This window comes from Sturnira hondurensis, unplaced genomic scaffold, assembly GCF_014824575.4.
Source record: "Sturnira hondurensis isolate 20B ecotype Veracruz unplaced genomic scaffold, ASM1482457v3 Scaffold0019835, whole genome shotgun sequence".
Lineage (NCBI taxonomy): Eukaryota > Metazoa > Chordata > Mammalia > Chiroptera > Phyllostomidae > Sturnira > Sturnira hondurensis.
Genome location: NW_028092466.1, coordinates 1,291,406 through 1,316,866, shown reverse-complemented (window position 1 = coordinate 1,316,866; position 25,461 = coordinate 1,291,406). Strand labels below are relative to the sequence as shown.

At 42.1% G+C, this 25,461-nt stretch overlaps 1 protein-coding gene across 5 annotated transcripts in view; it reads left to right on the top strand.

Annotated features, from left to right (window-relative positions):
* DNAH9 (dynein axonemal heavy chain 9) overlaps positions 1–25,461 on the top strand; it is a 393,611-nt gene that overhangs the window by 206,821 nt on the left and 161,329 nt on the right. For all 5 annotated transcript variants that reach the window (XM_037028297.1, XM_037028295.1, XM_037028294.1 and 2 more), the window contains 3 exons: positions 7,288–7,453; positions 9,320–9,422; positions 9,939–10,178. In XM_037028297.1, coding sequence (XP_036884192.1) covers positions 7,288–7,453; positions 9,320–9,422; positions 9,939–10,178 — 509 coding nt within the window. The remainder of the gene's footprint in view (positions 1–7,287; positions 7,454–9,319; positions 9,423–9,938; positions 10,179–25,461) is intronic.

Below are 25,461 nucleotides of genomic sequence, written 5' to 3'. Positions count from 1 at the left end.
CTACCGCAGAACTTACAGAAAAGACAATGGAGGTGATGAAGCTTGACCAGCAAATAAAAGAAGTTCAAATCTAGCAAAAGTGGTCACAAAGGAAACTAGGCCGCTCACTAACCAGCAGTGCCTGTCCAGGCTGCCACTAAATCCATGCTGGGAAAGCTAACCAACAAAACTAAGGAGTATTGAGGAGAAACTGAAAGTCAATAGAACTATGCACAGGAAAGTGGTAAGATCCTGTGAATGAGATAAGAATTAGCCTCCTAACATGCCAAATGTACTTTGGAGCTTGAGATGCATCTCTTGGTGAAGGAAAAGCTGAAATCTGATTTGAAGCAGCAGTGGCAGGCAGTGAGGGAGAAACAGTACAGAGAACCACAGACATTATAGGAGGAGCTAAAGGAAGCCCACACCAAGGCAGCTGCAAAGGCCCCAGGAAAAACCATCCCTGCAGAAACAACTGAGTGAGGCCCCTGTGAGCATGCTGGGAAGGAGAGAAAGTGGGGAGCTGAAGAGGAAGACCCAGGCCTGGGAGCAGTAGCAGAGAGGCATGCTTCTCAGTTGTGCCACGACCACCACACAGAGAACCAGTGGTCACACAAAGAGTTAGTGCAGCAGGCCCAGCAGAGCCAGTTGGTGCAGGCCACCCAAAGCCACTTGCACAATCAGAAGCAGCAGCTGCAGCAGAACAGTGGTCTACAGAGCACTTCGTCTGAGCCAGGCAGCAACAGGGTCATCCAGAGGCCGAGAGCACCCCTCCCCTTGGCACCACAGCAAGGATGAATCCACAGAAATTCCTAAACTGTCCTGATTCAGTAGGGACTGGAACACGCATTCTTAGGTGCTGCACAATGCTGGCCAGGAAGGCTGCAGATCTCATTGCTCCTGTAAAATGCCCATCCTGAGGTTTTTGTCTGGAGCATTGGGTGCTTTTCTCTAGCCCTAATGCTAGATAATTGTGTGACCAGCTTCTCTTAATTAGGTTTTTCTTTAATTAGTTGTTGTTAATCATCAGGATGTCCCTCAGACCTCCAGATAACCTAACACCATTGGCCAAGCACTCACATGAAAATAGTTCCAGGAAACCACCTTGAGAAAGTGAAGGGGAAACAGTCACGTGACTTCATCTCATTGCATTGGATTTCTTTATAGAAAAAGCACCCATAAGAATAGCATCTCAAATTGACTTTACATAGCGCTTTCTGCTCTGTAAACAACCAACATCCATTTATCCTCATGCCTTTTGGCCAACTCAACATAAAGCAAATGTTTTTAAGCCTTTTTTAAAGCCCCTGCCACTGACCAGGTAGCTCCCTCTATAGTTTTCTCAGGAGTGAGAAGGGGCTTTAATAACAGCAAAGCCAACAATCACTGGGCAGACTCCCATGCAGCCCTTACAGTTTCAGCTTTCGGTGAACTGAGCAGTGAATGGATAATAAAGGGGACATATATCATGTCAAATCTTTTAAAAACGTTGTGAAGAGATACCTCTAGAATTAGTGAGGTAACTGAATACCTCTGCGAAAATGTATCAAAAATGTTTTTAAATATCTGGACAACTTTTTAAAGAATCTGTGCCTTCTAGTTCTCTAGCAACACCCTAAATTCTAAGTCAACAAGATTACTTAATGTTAAATATAGTGAGTACTTCAGTTTTAGGTCCCTATTACATTTTCTTCTTATATGGGCACCTAATAGCACATGGAATGCCTCTTGTAATTTTTTTAATATATTTTATTGATTATACCATTACAATTGTTCTATTTCCCCCTTCATTCCCCTCCGCCCTGCACACCCCGCCCCCACCATTCCCCCCTTTAGTTTATGACCACGTGTCTCAAGTTCTTTAGATTCTATATTTCCCCCACTATTCTTGCCCTCCTCCCTGTCTATTTTCTACCTACTGTCTATGCTACTTATTCTCTGTACCTTCTCCCCGCTTCTCCTCCTCCCACTCCCCTGTTGCTAACCCTCCATGTGATCTTCATTTCTATGGATCCGCTCCTGATCCTGCTGTCCTCTTGGTTTGCTTTTGTTTTAGGCATGGTTGTTAATAACTGTGAGTTTGCTGTCCTTTCACTGTTCATATTTTTTAGCTTCTTTTTCTTAGATAAGTCCCTTTAACATTTCATATAATAAGGGCTTGGTGATGATGAACTTCTTTAATTTGATCTTATCTGAGAAGCACTTTATCTGTCCTTCCATTCTAAATGAACACTTTGCTGGATAGAGCAGTCTTGGATGTAGGTCTTTGGATTTCATGACTTGGAATATTTCTTTCCAGCCCCTTCTTGCCTGTAAGGTCTCTTTTGAGAAATCCACTGACAGTCTGATGGGTACTCCTTTGTAGGTGACTGTCCCTTTATCTCTTGCTGCTTCTAGGATTCTCTCCTTCATTTTAATCTTGGCTAATGTAATTATGATGTGCCTTGGTGTGTTCCTTCTTGGGTCCAACTTCTTTGGGACTCTCTGAGCTTCCTGGATTTCCTGGAAGTCTTATTTCCTTTGCCAGACTGGGGAAGTTCTCCTGTATTATTTGTTCAAATAAGTTTTCCACTTGTGGCTGTTTCTTTTCCCCTTCTTGTCCCCCTATAATTCAGTTGTTGGAACATTTAAAGATGTCCTGGAGGTTCCTAATCCTCTCCTCATTTTTTTGAATTCTTGTAACTTCACTTTTTCCTGTTTGGGCATTTCTTTCTTCCTTCTGGTCCACCCCCTTGATTTGAGTCCCTGTTTCCTTTCCGTCACTATTGGTTTCCTGTGCATTTCCCTTCATTTCAATTAGTTTAGCCTTCATATGTTCCTCTAATTTGTGGCTAAAATCAGCCAGTTCTGTGAGCATCCTGATTACCAGTGTCTTGAATTGTGCATCTGAGAGGTTCACTATTTCCTGGTCACTTAGAGTTATTGGCTCTGGGGCTTTGAGTTCTTCTTGAGCCATATTTTGGACTGTTTGTGCCTGTTATGTATGAGGAGCAGAGCCCTAGGTGTCCACCAGGGCCGGGCGACCCAGTCTCTGGGTTGTGACTCTGTATGTGGGGGCGGGGCCAACGGAAAGCAATGGCGAGCACCCTTTGCTTCCTCCTACCACCACCGAGGGCCACGCAATTCGTCCCACTGCTTGCGAATGTGCGACCTCAGTCAGCCACTGCTGGGTTCGTTGCTGGGGGCTGTACGGTCCATCTTACTTCTCACTCCCACTGTCTCGAGCCCTCACTGGGTCCGCCCGATGCTACCCTGGATGCCTGGGCACCTGGGGTCGTGGGATCCTTCCTGCCTGACCCTACTCCGCTGCTGGCTCCGCCCCTCTTACCCGTTCGGTAGAATGGTTCGTTGTTGTTGGACTTTTGTGTAGTTCAATTTTTCTGTTGTTTGGCTGCGTCTTTGTTCTCCAAACCTTTGTTGTATTCAAACTTGGTTGTGGAAGAAGGCACAGTGTTTCCACCTATGCCTCCATCTTGGCGGAAATCGCCTTTTGTAATTAATATGTGCCATGTATTTATGCCTTTTTAATGGAACTGGGAATAGTATTTTAAATTAGTAAAGACTTTTTAGACTTTTAGGGTTTTTTTTTCATTTATGACATACTGATGTCTAGAACAATGATTTATTTGAATACTGAATCCTGGTACAGGAATATAACCTCATATTTTAACATTGCGCCTCCATGGGGAAACTATAATGAACTTTACTTTCCAAAAATTGTCAGTAAAGAAAAACTTCAAAATAATTTTCTTGAATTTTGTTTTATTGATATGTGAAATTAATCCCTTCAAATTGTGTTTAAAAAGCACTCTCAATGTGCCTTTAAGTTTTAGTTTTAACAATTTTTCTGTTAAATATATAATTTCTCTATTAAACAGATTTTTTGTTATTAAAAAATTACTTGGATTAATAAAAATAATCAAGTTTTAGGGAAATATGTATTTATCATATAAAGATATTTATAAAATGTGAAATTTTAAAAAACAAGTAGAATATGCAGTATAATTCTGACTTTGTAGAGGGAAAATCTAATAGAGCAAATCGACTAGGATGAAATACACCAAAATGTTGAAAATAATGCTTATTGCTAGGTGAAGAAATATAGGTAATTTTTATTTTCATCCTTATGATTTGTTATGCTTTTTATCATTATATAATGAATATGCTTTGTTTTTATAATCATGCAAAGCACATTATATTTGAAAGAATAAACACAAAGCCCTTACAATATATCTAAATCTTAAGGTAAAAATTTGATAATGTGGAAAGAATAGTTCAAACACAGGTACACAAAGCATGCTGATGCAAAGTAAGATGTGAATAATTACTAATGCTCCCTGTCAAAATGTGCTCAGGCAATGAGTCAACTAAGCTGGGGATTCCTCAAGGGCAGAAGCCATGCTGCCATGCTGTTTACGGAGGAGTTTACAGAAGTGGTTACATGAGATAACCCGGGTTGGAATCCTGGTGTTGTTCTCAGTAGCTGTATGACCTTGGATAAAGTCCCTTAATTTCTCTAACTCTCAGTTTTCTCATTTCTAAAAGACTTTTTAAAAACTGGTTATAATACATAATGGGGCAGCTCTTCAGGGTCAATGATATAATGTATGTCAAATTCTTGGTATGAAGCAGGGCCCTGGTAATGTTCCATGGATGCATGAACGAACTGCTCTAGGTTCTGAGACTGGGGGACTCGGTGGGACTGGAATGGCCAGGGACGTCCCTAGAGAGGGTTCAGATGTGATGGCTTTCAAGGTCTTTCTCCCTGGGACATGAAAGAAGCACTAACATCAGCATCCACAGACCAGAATTCTCATTCCAGCAAAGCATTCAACGTGCCTTAGCTTCTATTACCTTAGTTACAAAGTGGGGTCTTTCTTTGGCTACTCATGAAGTTCCTTACAATAATAAACTTCATTCATTTATTTATTCCTTAATGTAATAAATGCTTTTCAAACATCCTGCTTTATGCTAGATAATGTTCTATGTGTTGGCGGCACAACAGTGAGAAAAACAGAGATTGCTGCCCCAGTGGTGTTCAGAATGCAGGGGGTGTGACAATAAACAAGATAAATAAGGGAACTATATAGGATATTAAGTGATAATAAGTGTTATGGAGAACAGTGAAGCAAGGACAGGGACTAGGAGAGGGTGGTAATTTTAGATAGAGTGCCAGGGAAGGGCTTACTGAGAAAGAGGCATTTGAGTGAGTACCTGAGGTAAGTAAGAAGCACCGTGTGAACATTTGGGAGAAAGAGATTCCAGGCAGAGGAAAGTCCAGAGCAAAGGGCCTGAGGCAGAGTGGAGGGAGTGAGGAAAGGAGCAGCAGCAGAGAGAAACAGATGCAAGGTCTGCAGATGGAACCAGACTGGCTTTTTGCCCCAAGTGAGATGGGCTGCCACCCAGAGCTGTAACAGGGGCCTGGCCATCCTGATTTATATCTTACAAGGCTACCTAGTCTGCTGTCTTGAGAATACGGTGAAGGGGACTAGGGTGAGAGTAGGAAGGCCATTTGGGAAGATTTTGTCGTCACTAGATGAGAGCCAATGGACAAAGCTGGTAGCAGTGGAGACAGCAAAATGAGATAACAAATACAGGCTCACTTTGAAGATTAAATGGCCCCTTAAACATATGATCTGGTCAAACGGCACTGGAGGGCAGCTGGTGCTGCTTCACAGGACCCCCTGCTAGATGCCAAGCACCCCACCCAGAGAAATTCAGTAAGGTGGTGCAGAGGAATTCCTGCCTGGGTGTGGACTGACCCTCAGCACTTGTTTATCACAATGCAGAGCCCAGGCAACATTTCTTTATATGTCTCATGTGTTTGGCACCTTCAACATCAATGCATTTGCTGACACTTAATCCCACTCTGCTCCTCCAGTTTGGCTGGAAACAGGATAACCTGCTACATTTCTGACAGAGAGACTTGGAATGGGGCTTGGCCAAGAAGGGACCAAAGTGTGCGTGCCTTTCCCCAGGGGGCTTCTCTTTCTCTGGGGTACTTAGCGTGTCCTTTTGAGATAATCCGCTGCCTCCCAAGGCCACTTGTCACTAACTGACAGGCTTTTCTCCTCGACAATCTTTTAGAAGCACAAAGAACTTAATCAACCCAAATTACAGGGTCTAATTATTTTCAGGGGTTGGTTTGAATAGCACTGCTTTGGGAGGAGGAGAAACAGTCTAAGGGGAGAATTTCTTCTTGAATAGACTGTTCTCAAAAACACATCCTTGGCAGCCCATTAATTATATTTCATTTTGACAGATCTCTTACATAGTTGTTATATCTTTAGGGGGAAAGAAGGTGTTGGGTGATTAATTGGTTGATAGTGTATGTTAATTGGATGCAAATTAAATTTAAATTTAATTCATATTTTAAACACTTAATTTAACTCAGGACCAGAAAATTAGAATATTCAAGCTTCTTGAAGGAACTTGTCTTTCTATCTGTCACCTTCTACGTCTATTGGCACTTTCTCCTTATTTACAAACTTGTTTTTCAAGAGAAAGAATCAGAGGGTTCTTGGAACTTCCAGCTATAATAGGAAATGTTGGTTCTTGCAATACATAAATATTTAGTTGCTTGATCGAAAAAATACATATACCTCCACCCTATTACTTCAATTTGTTCTGAACAAGTCCTGTCAGGTAGGGTAGTGATCCTGTTGGATTCTGTTCCCCTGGCTGGATAATTGAAGAGGGACTTCCTGCAGAGAGTTTGCTCTGAGTCTCAGAAAGACCCTGAGATGCTGTGGGAGAAGCCAGACAGCCTGGAGGTGTCGGGGAGAAGGGGAATTCATGATAATGGAAGCTTCTCAGAAATTTTCTGAGACCTTGGAACAATCAAAGTATCTTCTGTTTCTGGTCTGGTCTACAAGCAAAGAAAACTGTGACCACAAGTATGCTAGGAGGAGCAAGGGCTTCACCGTTTGCCCTGGATTTGTATACTGGCTCCACCTTAGAAAAGTTGCTTTGTTCTTCTGAGCCTCAGTTCTCTCATCTTTAAAGTGGGATAGTAGTGCTAGTCTTACAATTATATGACAAGGGTAAAGTGGGATCATTAATGCTCTTGAAAGCCTAACACACTGCACAGAGTAAGAAGTTCAATGCCTGTAGGGAACTGTTGGTGGCACTGCCAGGCCGTTCCAATGTCACCTAGTCCTGTGGAACACCTGAAACCAGGCGTGACTACTGTGGTTGTTAGCACACACATACGTGCTGTACCCCAGTCTGTCCTTGGCCTTTGTTCTGTCTTGGTCCTGACACCTGAGGTCTGAATATCCTTTTCTCACTAACTGGCTTTCTTGTCAGCTTTCCTAGAGAAGCCTCTAGAAAAAAAGGCTGGGAGAAACTATGGCCCCCCAGGGAACAAGAAGCTCATCTATTTCATTGATGACATGAACATGCCCAAGGTGGATGCCTATGGGACGGTGCAGCCCCACACCATTATCAGGCAGCACCTGGACTACGGGCACTGGTAAGAGCCCACGCTGGGCATGGGGGCTGGTGGGGAGAGGACCAGGGCAAGACTGTAGGCCCGTCGCCATTCCCTGGAGGCTGCATACCTCAGCCTGGCTCTGGTGCCAGAGGAGATTCCCCATGAAACTCCATTCCTCACGGAGTCTCTGCTCGCTGGAGGGTGTTTTCAGGCAGCGGCTTTGCTCCCCAAGTGAAAAGAAGGTACTGAGCTCACATCTAAGGGGGAAAGCCTACTTTTTATTCAATATTCTTCTCAAAAGTTACCTTCTCCAGATCCCCAGAGAAGAATGAACCACTCCCCTTCCCCTCCTGTTGGTCTCATAGCACCAAGCAGGCACCTCAGTGACCACACCTAACACACTGCGTAGTGCTGAGTGTCTGCGGGTCTTAACGACCCTAGTCTCTTTAGAGCAACTCACAGGTTCAATATTATCTCTTGCAACAGTATAGTTTTTAATGGCAAAAGGCCTGAATTTGCCAAAAAAAAAAAGCAAGTCAGTGATGTGAGATTATTTGTCTCACCTTCATACCTCACATGGAATCAGCTGATGAAAAAGAGTAGGGAGTACGAAGAGAGAATTCAGGGACAACTAGAGTTGGAGTGGTAACTTGAGTCGCCTTTCATTCATTCCCAAGTCTCTGTTGGATGCCTGCCATCTACAACCACCCGCAATCTCCACACCAGCATCTGAGCAGCCAAACTAAACTGGAAGGAATCAGAGTCAGACTTCCCAGTTTTACTGTGGATTCATTCATGGTCACAAGTCTTAAACGAGAAGTAGAAATTTCTTGGAAATTCTACCATATTGCTTCTGTATGTTTACATTTCCATGCTCAGAAATGTCCACAAGCTTCCCACCCACCTCAGCTGGTGACCACGCGCCATCTGCCATCTTGCTTACACATCTATACAACTTAGTTGCATCCCCAAGCACTCTCTGTCCCTGCTCCTGTTACATCTTCCCTGAGGCATAACCACCCACCAGCATCTGGATTCTACTTTCTTCCACCTCCTGAAATCCTCATTTCATCAACTAGTCCCCTGTCTCCTTCACACATATATTTAAATTTGCATACATTTCTATTGTTTTAAAAAATCATTCTCTATTTACTGCTCTTTCTCTCCCTGCATAATCAAATTCCTCACTCTGTCTTCACTCCCTCATCTCCTGCTCATCTTCAGTCCAGTATTATTTAGTTTCTTTTTTTAAAAAAAGATTTTATTTATTTATTTATCTTTAGAGGGGAAAGGAGAGAGGGAGAGAAACATCAATGTATGGTTGCCTTTGGTGTGTCCCCTGCTGGGAGTTGGCCTGCAGGGAACCAGCCTGCAACCCAGGCATGTGCCCTGACTGGGAATCGAACCTCGATCCTCTGGTTCGCAGGCCCGCACTCAACCCACTGAGCTACACCAGCCAGGGCCTATTTAGTTTCTATTTCCTCCATTTTAGTAAACTGTTCTTGTCCAACTACTAACTGCATCTTTATTATGAAATCCAACAGATCCAGCTGAGTCACCATCTTTTTTCTTCTCTCTGCAGCACTTGATGTAGTTAACTATTTTCTCTTTCTGGAAATACTGACTTCCTTTGCCTTCTGGGGTGCTGAGCACCCCCGATTTTCCTCCTACCTCTTAGTCGGTCTTGGTAGTCTCCTTCCCGTGCTATTTCCATAAATATTGGATCCTACAAGATTTTATCCTGGGCTCATGTCTCTTCTCAGTCTCTGTGAGTGGATCCAGATGTTTTTTAACCATCTGGATCCAAACATGTGAGTGATAGGGCACATTGCACCTTGCCTTGACAAGGCACATAGCTGTCTGGCCCCTCACACAGTGCTCACCTGTGATTTCTGACTCTTCCAGGTATGACCGGAACAAGCTGTCTCTAAAGGAGATCATGAACGTACAATATGTTTCCTGTATGAACCCCACTTCAGGAAGCTTCACCATCAACCCACGTCTGCAGGTAAGGGAGGAGCCATGGCCCTGGGATCCTAAATGCCGCCTCACCAGGGTTGATGCCACTTGATCGTAAGTAATTATTGGCCCTACCCCACTCCAGCCTTTAAAACTGGTAAATCATAAGTTGTTAACTTTCTGGGAAGAAAAACTCCTTGACCTAGGGTCATGAAGCTGTTTAGAGATGAAAGGGGTCATAGAGATAGATGAAATGGCTCTCTCAAGGTCGTGTGGATATTCGGTGTCAAATTTAGATTTGGAATCCAGTTTCCTGAGTCCAGTTCAATTCACTTCCTACTACCCCATACTGACATCTTTGACCCAAAATCCAAAGCCCATTCTTCCTCATTTTAGGTTCAACCTAAATTTAGGTTTCGTGTTTAAAAAACCTGACCAGAATATAGAACGCAAAGCCCTTAGGTGGATTCTTTACTGTTATATCAAAAATCAGAAAAGGTGATTTTTAGTCTGTGATAACAAGTGTCTAACTCAGGCCCCCCCACATGCCTCTGTTTCCTCACAGCGTCACTTCAGTGTTTTCGTCCTTTCCTTTCCGGGAGCAGATGCCCTGTCCTCCATCTATGGCACCATCCTGACTCAGCACCTGAAGCTTGGGAACTTCCCAGCATCTCTGCAGAAATCCACCCCCCAGCTAATCAATCTAGCCCTCACCTTCCATCAGAAAATTGCCACCACATTCCTACCCACAGCAATCAAATTCCACTACATCTTTAATCTCAGAGACTTGGCCAATATTTTCCAGGTGAGTCCATCTGCTCCAAGACATCAAAGAAGTCTCAGTGATGATCCAGTCCCTCACATTCTTAGTAAAATAATAGTTAATGCCAAACTCTTGGCAGAGGCCCAGTTCCTATGGAGTCAAGAACATAAGCTGGTACTAGAGCCCCACGGGTCCGGGACTGAGGACCTCAAAAAACAGAGTTCTGTCTGTCTGCCAGCTCAATTACTTTCCAATAGGCACAATGCATTTTTGAGTTGGTTCCTTTGGACTGGAGAACGCTCAGCATCTTGGAGATAATGTTACATAATCATTTCAGCATGCCTAGGGAAAAAACAGCACAGAATGAAAGAGAAAACTATTTTGCAGGCCCTGGTGATACATCCATTGTGCTTGGATGAAAACGAATGTCCCAACCATGCAGGATGGCTCTGCCTCCTGAAGAAGCCATGTCATAATATTCCTGAGCCACCACCTTCCAGCCTCTGGGATCCTCAGTTCCAAATATTCCAGGTTCTTCTCCAGGCCAAAGCCATTTCAGACCATTTCAGCTGCTCATCTGAATTCTGATGGGCTCTCTCTGCCCGTGGCTTCCAGTTGCTTGACCCTTCACTCAGAGAGCACAGTGCAGCAAACCTGGCCCTCTCTTCCCCTCAGTCCAGTGTAGCATCCTCACATGGTGACATCCACAACTCTCCCATCCTGGACAAGAATTTGCACAGATGCCAGTTCAGAGAGACCCCACCCTGAGATAGCCCTGGACCATTATTGGGAGAAAATGCCTTTCACACTAACCAGAGGCCACACCTGTAAGGAAGTGTCAGCCAGGTCAGGCAGGACCCTCCATGGGCAGCACATGTGTTTGTAATGAATTACTCAGCACACTGCCTGTGCAGATCTGACTCTGGGGAACCCAAGACTAGCCAAGGGCCACATCCTGAGGACATAGGGCACAGGTGGCAAACACAAGGCCCATGGGCTGAATCCAGCCCTCCACTTTGTTTCACCTGGCCCAGCACCTTGTTTCTATCCAGTGGCAGCATTGAGCTCTTGCTTAACAGGTAAGGAGTAGTTACTTTTATACAGTCCTAAAATTACATTCAGCCCTTTGAAGGCAACCATGAGGCTGATGTGGCCCCCAGTGAAAATGAGTTTGACACCCCTGACATAGGGCCTACATGTTCCACCCAGGACTCTTGGTTATAAAGAGCAGAAACCCACTAAACTGTTCAAATATCTGTTCAAATATCTAAGAGCTATGCCCCCAGAGGCTAGAACTGAAGGTGGCATCACTGAGGCCCGCAGCAAGGTCCAGTCTCAGAACATCTGTAAACTGGCACAGAAGAGCACTCCTGGAAAGACCACAGACCTCCCAAGCATCACCTCCTTAAAAATGAGGGAGCAGAGAACTGCTAAGATTATACAGATTTACCTGAGAGCGCTCAGCCAGCCAGTGAAGAAACTGGAACTAGAATCTTAGTCTTTGGGTTCCTGGCCTAGACCCCTTTCCATCACCACATCATTCAGTGCTTCTCATCTGTACTTTCAACGAGGCAAACAAGCCTAGGAGAGTTAAGGTAGCAAGAAGGACTCAGCTCCGAGTCTGAGTCTTTAGGTCCATAGCCATCAGGCCTGGGTGATGGCCAGATTTGTGTGTACCCACGCTTATCTCCCTTTTATTGAGTATTAATTTCAAAGGACATTTTTTATCACATGATCCCTCTCTTAAATCTCACTGTAGCATGATGAGGTGGGGGTGTTACCATCTGTATTTTCCAATTTAATAAGAAAAGGAGTTAAAGTGAGTTGATGAAATTCACATTGCTCATAGCGGCAGAACCCAAGAGAAAAGAGACGTGAAGTCTCTTCCAGAAGCACCCAGACCTAGCTCCTATCTGGGCGGGCACTTTGTCACCTGTACAACTTAAACTTTATATTCATGACAACCCTTTGGGATACACATTCTTATCCCAGTTCAACAGAGACTCAGAGAAGTTACCAGCTAGGAGATGCCAGCATGAATAGTAGAAGAGGTAGAAAAGTGTAAAACAACATTAGTGAAGTAACAAGCAGCCTGTTCTGGTGGGGACAGAGAGCGATAGCAAGGGGCTGGCAAGAGTGGAAAGATCATCTGAGCCTGGAGTGAGCCCTCATAAAAAGCCTTACTTTATTTAATCTGTGACAGTAGCTGATGTTTACTGAGCACAGTTCTAAGCCTGATGATTTAATACAACAACCATATGAGGTAAAATACTGACCGTTTCAGTTTAGAGATAACAAAGCTGCGCCACTGACAAATCAAGTACCAAGAGCATGAACACAGAGCTGGTGAGCAGCAGCGATGATGCTAGCCACACAAAGCTAGAATATTCAGCTCCACTGTGCATGTAATTGGGGTGAGTGAGGCTTCCTGAGGAAAGTTCTATTGCAGCCTTGTTTTAGGGGTGATAGTGGAGTGGGGGTGAGTCTCTTGTTCCCCAGTCTGTGTCTTTGCCAGACTCAGGTGGCTTCAGTAGCCACCCCTGGGCTCTGTGTCCCAGCCAGGCTTGTCTGCAGCCTGCCAGCTGTCAGCCACTTGCTGCAAGGGTGGGAGAGTACAGCTCCCTTGAAGTGCCTGCCTCCCCCAAAGAACACAGTCCCGTGCTTTCCTCCAGAGGTGAGCTGCTAGCTCAAAGCTTGACCACATGCTTCCCCTACATCCTCCCACCTGCCTGCCTGTCTGGGGGCCTGATGGATGACAACCCTGCATAGGGAGTCCAATGTTTTCCTCCATCCAGCTGTATTGGAGGCCCTACCATTGAGACCAGCTCTGCACTTCCTCCCTCTGTCCCATTCAGGACAGCACTTGATAGTTCTCTGAGTAGCAGAAATAACTATCCGTTCCCATCTCAATGTGACACATCACTATGTAGAAGGCACCAAGTTTACACTCACCATGCTCATGCTGACTCTGCGCTTCACTGTCAGTCAGCCCAGGTGTTCAGCTATAATAGAGCTGAGAGTCCTCAATAGCAACCCTCACTGCCAAACACAGCCCTAGGAATTAGGATGCCTGGTGGGTGCTTCTTTCTGCCCTCCACAGTTCATGCATGACTGTGGACCTAGTGGAATGTCTTCTTTTTTTAAAAGAAATTTTTACTAAGTGTAGCATAAAAGTAGAAAAGCACGTAAGTCCTAAGTATGGAGCTTGGTTAATTGTCACAAAATCGTCACACCTGTGTAACCACAACTCAAAATCACAGCTCAAGGAGAACATTCCCTAGTTCCTGAAGCTCCTCTTCCTCTGCCTTCAAGCACTCTTTCCTCCTCGGTGTTTGGTATTATGATGGTACCAATACATAGAATCGGACCATTGGTAAAAATAAGAACAATTTCTTTCCTTCCAGTCTTTAAATCTTCTATTTCTTTTCCCTGTCCTATTGTTCTGGCTACAACTGCTAATACAATGGTGAAAAGAGGTGGTGAGTGTGGTCTTGTTGCATTCTTAATTATAGGGGGAAAGCTTTTAATAGTTGACCATGAAGTGTGATGCTTACTTATTACAGGTCTGTGTGGATGCTCTTTATCAGATTAATTCCTTCTTTTTCATACTTTCATTACGAGTTTTAATCATGAATCTATGTTGAAACTTAAATTATTTCTCTGTATCTATTGAAATCATTATATCATGTTTTTCTCCTTTTTACTGGAAATGTGATAAATCACATTATTTTTTAATGTAAGATTAATCTTGCACTTAGGTAGTCAATCCAACTTAGTTGTTACATGTTAAGCTTTTAATATTTTGCTGGATTCCACTTACTATTTTTTCTGTATAATTTTTGCATCTATATTGAATGTCCTATAATTTTTCTTTTTTCTATTATTCTAAGGTTATGAAGCCCTACTAAGAGACAGTGGGAAATGTCTCCTCTTTTTTTCCTCTGAAGATTTTGTAAAATGTGTTGTGCTTTCCTTAAATGTCAGAAGAATTTACTGATGAAATCACCAGGAGTTTTTTTTGTAGAAGATTTTAAATTATAAATTTAATTTATTTAATACATATTAGACATTTCAAATTTTCTGTTTCTTGATGTATCAGTTCTGGCAAGGTGTTGATGTCAACAATTTATAGTTGATTGACATAAAACTTTATTATCCTGTTATTATCTTTCAAATATCTGCTGTAACAGACATCATGTCTTCTTTCTTATTCTGAATATTGGTTACATATGCCTTTTCTCTTTTTTCTTTTTATTTTCTATTGGTCTTACTAGAGAGTTATCAATTCTGCTAGTGTTTTCAGAGAAACTAAAGTTACCGATATTATGATTTTTACTTTATTGACTGTATTTGATATTTGTTTTTATTAATATTTACTCTTATCTCTTTCTTCCTACTCACTTTGGGTTTTGGATTAGTTTGTTCTTCTTATTTCTAACTTCTTGACAGGGCTCCTGGGGTCATTATTTGTCAGCCTTCCTAGCTGACTGGCCCTTTTCTTATTACTGAGCACACTTTATATCTAACCATGGCTCTTGCTTTAAAGTCAACTTTGTATGATATTAGCATGGTTACTGCATATTCTTTTAGTATGTTTATGCTGTATTGTTTTCCAGCTTCTCATCCAGTTCTTTTGTACTTTTGTACTCAAGATACATTTTCTATAGGCAGCATACAGTTAGATTTTTAAAATCTAGTCTGATAATCATTGCCTTTTAATTAAAATATTTAGTTCATTTATATTTGATGCTATTTTATATAATAAATATTTAAGATTAAATCAGTGATATGCTATTTGTTTTCAGTATATCCTATCTAGTCTGTGTTTCCTTTTCTTTAATTTCTTGAATTTTATTGAACTAATTATTTTTTATTCTTTATGATTTTTCTTTTAGTATGCTATTCACCCTTTTACTATTCATCTAATGATTACCAAGTACATCATTTTATCCTTTTTCCTTTATAAATAAGTACTTTTATCAATTACCATACAGTGCAGGGACCTTACAACAATTTGCCTGTCTTCAATTTTTATGCTCATTATTTATTTTAATTTAATGCGGATTGAAAACCCATAATACACTAATATTTTTGTCTTAGTAAGTCAATATTATTTAGATTTCCTCATGTTACCCTTTTCATTGATTTTTATTCTTGCTGCATCTCAGTTTTATTAGATTAAAAATGAATTTATTTCTTATTTTTAAAGAATTTTGGAAGGGGATTTCCTTCCAACCAATTCTCAGTTAGCAGCAGTTTTTTCCTTCCAGCACTTTGAAGGTGTTATTCCGTTGTCTTCTGGTTTCCATTGTTTCTATTGAGAAATTATCCATAAGCCTTACTGTTCCTTTGAGAGTGTATGAGTCTGTGGGGGAAAAAAGTTTCTTTCTTCACTTGTCCACTTCTAAAATTTTTTTCGGTCTTTGATTTTCAAAAATTTCATTATTATGCCTAAGATGTCTAGAAGGTATTTTTTTATATTTATCCTGCTTAGTGTTTGTAGCATTTTTGAATCTGGTTTAATGTCCTTTTCTCAGTTTGGGATGTGTTAGAGCTACAATTCCTTTTTCTTTTTCTTTTTAATTCTTTACTTCATGGAAATTTAAATTTTTTTAAATTTGTTATTGTTGTTCAAGTACAGTTTTCTGCCTTTTCCCCACCACCCCAGCCTACCCCACCTCCCTCCCCCATTTCTTTATTTTCACAAATATATTTTATTGATTATGTTATTACAGTTGTCCCATCTCCCCCCTTCATTCCCCTCCACCCTGCAAACCCTCTCCCTCCCACATTCCCCTCCTTTAGTTCATGTCCATGTGTCTTAAGTTTTTTAGTATTTACATTTCCCATACTATTCTTGCCCTCCCCCTGTCTATTTTCTGCCTACCATCTATGCTACTTATTCTCTGTACCTTCTCCCCCCTCCGCCTACTCCCCTGTTGCTAACCCTCCATGTGATCTCCATTTCTGTGGTTCTGTTCCTGTTCTAGTTGTTTCCTTAGTTTGTTTTTATTTTAGGTGTGGTTGTTAGTAATTATAAGTTTGCTGTCATTTTACTGTACATGTTTTCGATCTTCTTTTTCTTAGATAAGTCCCTTTTTACATTTCATATAATAAGAGTTTGGTGATGATAAACTCATTGAGCTTGACCTTATCTGAGAAGCACTTTATCTATCCTTCCATTCTAAATGAAAGCTTTGCTGGGTAGAGCAATCTTGGATGTAGGTCCTTGTCTTTCATGACTTGGAATATTTCTTTCCAGCCCCTTCTTGCCTGTAAGGTCCCTTTTGAGAAATCCACTGACAGTCTGATGGGAACTCCTTTGTAGGTTACTCCTTATCTCTTGCTGCTTCTAGGATTCTCTCCTTCATTTTAATCTTGGCTAATGTAATTATGATGTGCCTTGGTGTATTCCTCTTTGGGTCTAACTTCTTTGGGACTCTCTGAGCTTCCTGGACTTCCTGGAAGTCTATTTCCTTTGCCAGATTGGGGAAGTTCTCCTTTATTATTTGTTCAAATACGTTTTCCACTCGTGGCTGTTTCTTTTCCCCTTCTGGTACCCCTATAATTCGGATGTTGGAACGTTTAAAGATGTCCTGGAGGTTCCTAAGCCTCTCCTCATTTTTTGGAATACTTGTTTCTTCATCCTTTTCTGATTGGATGTTTCTTTCTTCCTTCTGGGCCACTCCATTGATTTGAGACCTAGTTTCCTTCCCATCACTATTGGTTCCCTGTACATTTCCCTTCATTTCACTTAGTTTAGCCTTCATTTGTTCATCTAATTTGTGACTAAAATCAACCAGTTCTGTGAGCATCCTGATCACCAGTGCTTTGAACTGTGCATCTGATAGGTTGGCTATCTCTTGGTCACTTAGAAGTATTCGCTCTGGGGCTTTGAGCTGTTTTTCTGCTTGAGCCGTAATGTTTTGGTGTGTTCGCACCTGTTATGTATGAGGGCCGGAGCCTTAGGCATTCACCAGGGCAGGGCAACCCAAGTTGCTGGGTTGTGACACTGTATGTAGGGGCAGGGTCAGAGAGGGAAAAAAATGGTGCTTTGCTCCACTCTCAGTTGCACCTCAGCCTCTTTCACCACTTCCCCCAAGCAAATTGGGCCTTTCTGATGCTGATTCTCATGTGGGTGGGCTTGTGAGCGTTCTAGGACCTTGTGGGTTTCTCCAATGAACTTTCCTATGAGGGTGGGAGTCTCTCCCTAAGCCTCAACCCCCACAAGTGTTTTCAATTGGTGTTTTAAGGCTTTATTTCCCAGTTCTAGGACCCTGGGTTGCACTAGGACCTTGGGTTGTGCAATCTGTCTCGCTCCCCAGTTATCTGCACGCGAATGTGGGACCACTGCACGGTCAGCCAGCCACTTTGCACACAGTGCCCCACTTCTCAATTGCTGCCTCACTGGGTCTGCCCATTCCTACCCCATGCCTGGGGTCTGCCAGCCACTGCCTGGGTGCCCAGGGTCTGCCCAGTGCCTCCTTGCATGCCTGTTGCTGCCTTATGTGCCCTGGGTGCCTTGCACACCTGGTGTCACTGCTTCCTGTGCCACCCCTCTCCGCTTGGCAGTCTGACTCGCCCCACCTACTGGTCTGGATGAATGTGTCTATTTTAACTTCTTGATTGTCAGGCTTCCATACCGTTTAATTTTCTTTCGGTTTTGGTTGTTACTTTGTTTCTGAATTGTTGTTGTCCTTATTTTGGTTGTTCGAGGAGGCACAGTGTGTCTACCTACACCTCCATCTTGGCCGGAAGTCGACCCTCCCCTGTTTGTTTAAACATTGTTTCCACTTCTCTCCTTCTACTTTTGGTACCCCAGTGCAAGTATAGACCTTTTCACTGTGTCTCATGTGCTTCATTTGCTATGCATTTTTCTTTGGTAATTTTTCTTTTTTTTCCCTGTTTGTTATTGAGTCTGAATATTTTGTGCTGATCTCTCTGTTCACCAGCTCCCTTTTCAGCTGTGTCTTTTCCTTGTTAACCCCATTTGATAGTATCTCAATTTCAGTAACTGTAATATGGGGATAATTTTTGATTTGACAATTTCTGTTTGACTTATTTTTAAAGATTTTAGTACTATGCTGAGATTCTTTACCTGGTAATCTAATTTCTTGGTCATATTATAGTTTTGATAAGTTTTGAGACTGGTATTTACAATACCTAGATCTTCTGTAAGTCAGTTTTTCTTGATTTTGGTCATACCTCCTGGTATTTCCAGTAATTTGTTTGATTGACAGACTTACGAGTTCTAAAGTGTGCAGATAACTTGAGGGTTTAGATGATGTTATTTTCCTTCAGAAATTACATACTTATGCTTCTCCAAGCAGTTACCAGGGATTGAGGAGGTTGAAGTTGGGCTTGAGTTCCTGTGAGGCCTGAATTACTTGTTCACCCACACTCCTAGCATTTGACAGAGTCCTTGGGGGCTTTAGCTATAACCTCTTTCTTGGTAATCCCTGACCTCCAGTTTCCATCCTTCCTACCCCATGAGACAAGAAAGCTTTTCAGCATCCTAACCTCTCACTCATCTCTGTCTTAGCAGTTTCCGAACCTATAAGCCATTGCTTGTGAAATGGCAAATGCCTGAAGGAGATAAATGGAACCAAAGTCAGGGTCAATCTTGCTTCCTCCTCTTCTCTCTAGTACTCAAGCCCCTTAAGTCCTTGCTCACTTGATTACTTTCTGTGGTGGACTCCAGCCAGCAGAGTCTGCCTGTTCTGGCTGACGATGAGAAGAAATGCATGGACGACAGCAATCCTGTGGAGAAAAAGGGAAGGGCCCGGCTACTCTCTCAAGGGGAGAGTGCCTATGGATGCCTTGGCCACTCCCTCAAGAGGGGAGAGCCCTTTTGGCTGTTAAATGCTCAACCTGTGCCCGCAGGGTGTGAAGATTGCCAGAGAGAGTGAGCAAGGCTTCTGCTTACTAGAGAGTGTGGTCGCAAGAGAAGATGACCTTGGAAAGATACCCTTTTTCCCTAAAATACAACACACCCTATGCCCTTCGAAAAGCACTCTGGGTCGTCTGCCCTTACCAGGGGGCTGTTGTGTGCGTTCCAACCACATTATGAGTCAGCCACGTCTGGCGCCCAGAAACAGAAATGCAAAGGCTATCAGCCAAGGCTATCAGCCATTGTGGTCAACACACCAACATGGGTGGAACACGTACAACGGCCCAGGTAAGGGCTGACAACCCCAAGTGCTTTTCGAAGGGCATAGGGTGTGTTGTATTTTAGGGAAAAAGGGTATCTTTCCAAGGTCATCCTCTCTTGCGACTGCGCTCTCTTTAGTAAGCAGAAGCCTTGCTCACTCTCTCTGGCAGTCTTCGCAACCTGTGGGCACAGGTCGAACATTTAACAGCCAAAAGGGCTCTCCCCTTTTGAGGGAGTGGCTGAGGCATCCATAGGGGCTTTCCTCTTGAGGGAGTGGTCATGCTGTTCACTTTTTCTCCACAGGATTGTTGTCACTTGTGCATTTATTCTCAGCGTCAGCCACAACAGGCAGACTCTGCTGGCCAGAGTCTGCCACAACTTTCTGATGCCTCTAAAAAGATAAACTTAAAAATAATTTTTGTATTTTTTATAGTTGATCTCAGTGGGTTGGTCTGTGATCAGCTATTCTTCCATTACCAAAAGCAGAAATATTGGTAGAGGTTCTTTCAATGTTCTAGTGATTGATGGATTCAATGTTAGTTAATTCACTCCTTCAACAAGCATCCACTTAGAATCTAGTATATGAATCTAGTATATACTAATCTAGTATATTACTAGCACTATGCTAGGTGCTAGTAATAAAATTATTAAAACAAACCATATCCAAAATGAAATCTCTCCATTTATCTCCCTTTGGGACACTCGCCATGACCTAGAAGAGGCAAACCTGAGCAAAGAAAAATAATTGTAGAACCTAATAATTCTCTTATAAATATATATTTATACATAAAAGGTTATGTGGGCCACATCAGGGAAGTGATGTTGGACAGGGAAGAAGTCATGGAGGACTCCAACCAAGGATGCCAATTTATCTAGAGCTTGAAATATGAGCAGAGCAAACAAAGAAAAAGACATGAAGCACAGAAAGTAATCTGAGCTTTGTAAAACTAAAATCTAGATTTTATGGGTTGTGGTGATCAGAGTAATCTTGAGAAAGCAGACTGGGGTGAGTGTTTTAAGATGGCGGCGGAGTAGGACAAAGGATTTTGCTTCCCCCCATACACCAGAGAAAAACCAGGCTGATCTGTGGAGGAGCGCAGCAGATAGCCAACAGAGACCCAGCATATAGGAAGGTACGATTCCCAAAAGTGTAGCGGACACTGATGACTAGAGGTTGAGTAGAGGAGATGACCTCAGGTCAACAAGGTACAAGGGAACAGCGCATAGGCTGCAGGCCTTCTGCCAGGCTGCGCCAGGCTTCGGCCAGTCTGCCTTGGTCTCTGGGAGCCAAGGGCGAGCAACAATGACCCCGGGAGAGAGCCAGTCATCAGCACCCTCCTTATCCAGCAGGGTACAGATTGAAAAATACCAGGAGAGATAGGTTTGCCTGTGGTGGCAGAGAGAGGAGTGGGCATTAGGAAGCAAACCAGAGAGCTCTGATACCCGTGGAGTCAGGCTATGGTTGCCGACTTGGGGGAACTGAGAGTCACCCATACATTCCCTATAGCAAGGGACCTGAGCCGGGTCTGCCACAGACTCTGGAAGCTGCAGGCTGACAGCAAGGCCCTTGGAAGAGAGCCTGTGATCAGCTCCCTCCCTACCCAGCCGGGCGCAGACTGAACAACGCCAGGAGTGAGGCCGCGGTTGCCGGCATGGGAGAATTGAAAGTTGCCCTGTGCCTTCCACCATAGTAGTGGGAAAGGTCCTCGTCCAAGCCTGCGAGACCAGGAAATCCTGGCTGGGAGCGCACACCATCACGCCAGGCCAGGACTGTGAATCCTAGGGAAAAATCTGCTCTCGGGGTGCTGGAGAGCGGTGCCAGGCTGGATCTTGGGAGGGCACTGGTGAGACCGGTTGAGTTCACCTAGAAGCGTGGAAGGCCACACTAATAGCCCCTCAGGCTGCTGCAGCTAGTGAGATGAGAAGAAAAGGTTTGACCAGCTAGAAACCAATAAGAGGAGGAGGTGAAAGCGGAGAACACCAAGATACCTGCAGGAGACTGCACCACTGAATTTCACAGGTATCCTACCACAGAAGTTCACACCATAAACACAGGGAACCAGAACAGATCAATTTAAGAAGCTGAGGCCAACAAGAAGAGTATCACAAAAAAAGGGGAAGACAAAGAAACAATCCCCAAATGAAGAAAAGGAAGAAGTCTCAGAAAGAATGTTAGATGAAATAGAAGCAAATCAACTATCAGATGTTGAATTCAAAGCACTGGTTATCAGGAAATTCAAAGAGCTTACAACAAGCTACCAGAAACTACAGGGGAGCTACAATGAACTCTCCGCAAACTATATCAACATGAAAAAGGAAATAGAAACCATCAGCAGAGGCAAAGAGGAAATGAAGAATACAATTTCCAAACTGAAGAACACAGTAGAAAGTATGAAAAGTAAGATCAATGAAACGGAAGACTGCATCAGTGAGCTAGGGGACAGAGTAGAAAGAATCTCCCAGATGGAGCAAGTAAAGGAAAAGAGAATCAGAAAGAATGCGGAGGGATTAAGAGAAATAAAACAAATATGAAATGTAATAATACCCAAACAATAGGAATACCAGGAGAAGAAGAAGAACAAGGGATAGAAAACCTATTTGAAAGAGTAATTACGGAAAATTTTCCTAAGTTGAGGAGAGAGAAAGTCACACGAATCCAGGAATCGCAGAGAGTTCCAATCAGGTGGAACCCAAAGAGGCCTACTGCAAGACACATCATCATTAAAATGGCAAAATTCCAAGACAAAGAGAGAATCCTAAAGGCAGCAAGGGAGAAAAAGGAAGTAACATACAAGGGAGCCCCAATAAGGTATCCTACTGACTTCTCAATGGAAACATTCCAAGCAAGAAGAGAACAGCAAGAAATATTCCAAGTAATGAGAAACAGAGGCCTACAATCAAGGCTACTTTACCCAGCAAGGCTCTCAATCAGGATAGAAGGCCAAATAAAGAGCTTCCAAGACAAAAAAAGTCTAAAAAAATATGGCTCCACCAAACCAGCTCTACAAGAATTATTAAAAGGGCTGCTTTAAGGAAAGAAAGAAAAATAGAGAAATGGACAGGGACACAGGTACATAAATGGCAATGAATAAGTACTTTTCAATAATAACCTTAAATGTAAATGGATTAAATGCACCAATTAAAAGACATAGAATAGCTGAATGGATAAGAAAGCATGATCCACACATATGCTGCCTACAAGAGACCCACCTCAGGACAAAAGACCATCACAGACTAAAAGTGAAAGGCTGAAACAAATTTTCCAAGCAAATGGACAAGAAAAAAAGCTGGGGTAGCAATTCTCATATCAGACAAAATAGACTTCAAGAAAAGGGCCATAAAGAGAGACCCAGAAGGTCACTTCATAATACTCAAGGGAAGAATTCACCAAGAAGACATTAACATCGTAAATATATATGCACCCAACATAGGAGCACCCAAATACATAAAGAAAATCCTTGACCTCAAGAAAGATATTGACAGCAACACAAATATAGTAGGGGATTTTAACACCCCACTGTCAAAAATGGATAGATCTTCCAAATAAAATATCAACAAAGATACTGTGGCATTAAACAACACCCTAGATGAAATGGACCTAACTCATATATATAGAGCCCTTCATCCCAAAGAAGCTAAATACACATTCTTTTCAAATGCACATGGAACATTGTCAAAGATAGACCACATGATAGGACACAAAACAAGCCTCAACAAATTCAGGAAAATAGAAATCATACCAAGCATTTTCTCTGATCACAAGGGACTGAAATTGGAAACTAACCCCACAGGAAAAAAACAAAAACACCCAAAATCATGGAGACTGAAAGGCATGCTATTAAACAACAAATGGGTCAAGAAGAAAATTAGGGAAGAAATCAAAAAGTTTCTGGAAACAAATGAAAATGAACTCACAATAACCCAAAACTTATGGGACACAATGAAGGCAGTCCTGAGAGGGAAGTTCATAGCAATACAGGCTTACCTAAAGAAGATAGAAACATTTCAAACAAACAACCTAACCTGGCACCTGCAAGAACTCGAGGAACAACAACAAAGACAGCTCAGAGCAAGTAGAAGGAAGGAAATAACCAAGACCAGAGCAGAATTAAATGACATAGGGACTAAAAGTACAATTTGAAGGATTAATGAATCCAGGAGTTTATTTTTTGAAAAGATAAACAAAATAGACAATCTTTTAAGTAGGCTAATAAAGAAAGGAAGACGTAGGACCCAAATAAACACAATCAGAAATGAAAGAGGAGAGATTACAACTGATACCACAGAAATAGAAGGGAGTGTAAGAAATTACTATGCAGAACTGTATGCCAAGAAAGTTGTAAACCTAGATGAAATGGACAAACTTCTAGAAAAATATACTCTTCCCAAACTCAATGAAAAAGAAGCAGAAAACCTGAACAGGCCAATAACAGCAGATGAAATTGAAGAAGTAATCAAAAAACTCCCATCACACAAAAGCCCTGGACCAGATGGTTTCACAGGAGAATTCTACAAAGCATTCAAGGAAGAGCTAACCCCTATTCTTCACAGACTATTCCAAAAAATCCAAAAGGAGGGAAAACTCCCCAACTCTTTTTATGAAGCCAGCATCATCCTAATTCCAAAGCCAGATAGAGACACAGCAAAGAAAGAAAACTTCAGGCCAATATCACTGATGAACATAGATACTAATATCCTCAATAAAATAATGTCAAATCACATCCAACAATATATCAAAAAGATCATACACCATGACCAAGTGGGATTCATCCCAGGGATGCAAGGATGGTTCAGTATTTGCAAATCAGTAAATGTAATACATCACATAAACAAAAGCAAAGACAAAACCCACATAATCATATCAATAGGTGCGGAAAAAGCTTTTGATAAGGTACAACACCCATTTATGATAAAGGCACTCAGAAAATTGGGAATAGAGAGAGCATTCCTTAATATAATAAAGGCCATATATGAAAGACCTACAGCCAACATCATACTCAATGGGCAAAAACTAAAAGCTTTTCCACTAAGATCAGGAACAAGACAAAGTTGTCCACTTTCACCACTTCTATTCAATATAGTATTGGAAGTTCTAGCCACAGTGATCAGACAAGAAAAGGAAATAAAAGGCATGCACATTGGAAAGGGGGAAACAAAACTGGCATTGTTTGTAGATGACATGTTAGTATACAAGGAAAATCCTCTAGGCTCAACCAAAAAACTTCTCAAACTAATAAATGAATTTGGCAAAACAGTGGGATACAAAGTCAATATCCAGAAATCAAAGGCATTTTTGTATACCACCAATGAAACAGCAGAAGCAGAAATCAAGAAAAAAAAATCCCATTCGATATAGCAAAAACAAAAATAAAATATCTGGGAATGAACCTAACCAAGGAGGTTAAAGACCTGTATGCAGAAAAGTATACAACACTGAAGAAAGAAATCAAGGAAGACACAAACAAATGGAAACATATACTGCGTTCATGGATTGGAAGAATTAACATCATCAAAATGTCCATACTACCCAAAGCAATTTACAGATTCAATGCAATACCTATTAAAGTACCAATGGCATATTTCACAGACATAGAACAAACACTTCAAAAATTTATATGGAACCATAAATCACCTTGAATAGCAACTGCAATTTTGAGAAAGAAGAACAAAGTAGAAGGGATCACAATACCTGATATCAAACTGTATTACAAGGCCACTGTAATCAAAACAGCCTGATACTGGCATAAAAACAGGCACATAGACCAATGGAATAGAACAGTGGCCTTGAGTCTCTGAGCCCAGAAATAAACCCAAATCTTTACAGTTAATTAATATATGACAAAGAGGGCAGTAACATAAAATGGAGTAAAGATAGCCTCTTCAACAAATGGTGTTGGGAGAACTGGACAGCTACATGCAAAAAAATGAAACTCGAGCACCAACTTATACCATACACCAAAATAAATTCAAGGTGGATAAAAGACTTAAATATAAGCCGTGAAACCATTAAAGCCCTAGAGGAGAGCATTGGCAGGAAAATCTCAGATATTCCACGCAGCAATATTTTTACTGATACATCCCCTAGAGCAAGGGACATAAAGAAAAAAATAAACAAATGGTATCTTATCAAAATTAAAAGCTTCTGCATGGCTATGGAAAACAGTATCAAAATAA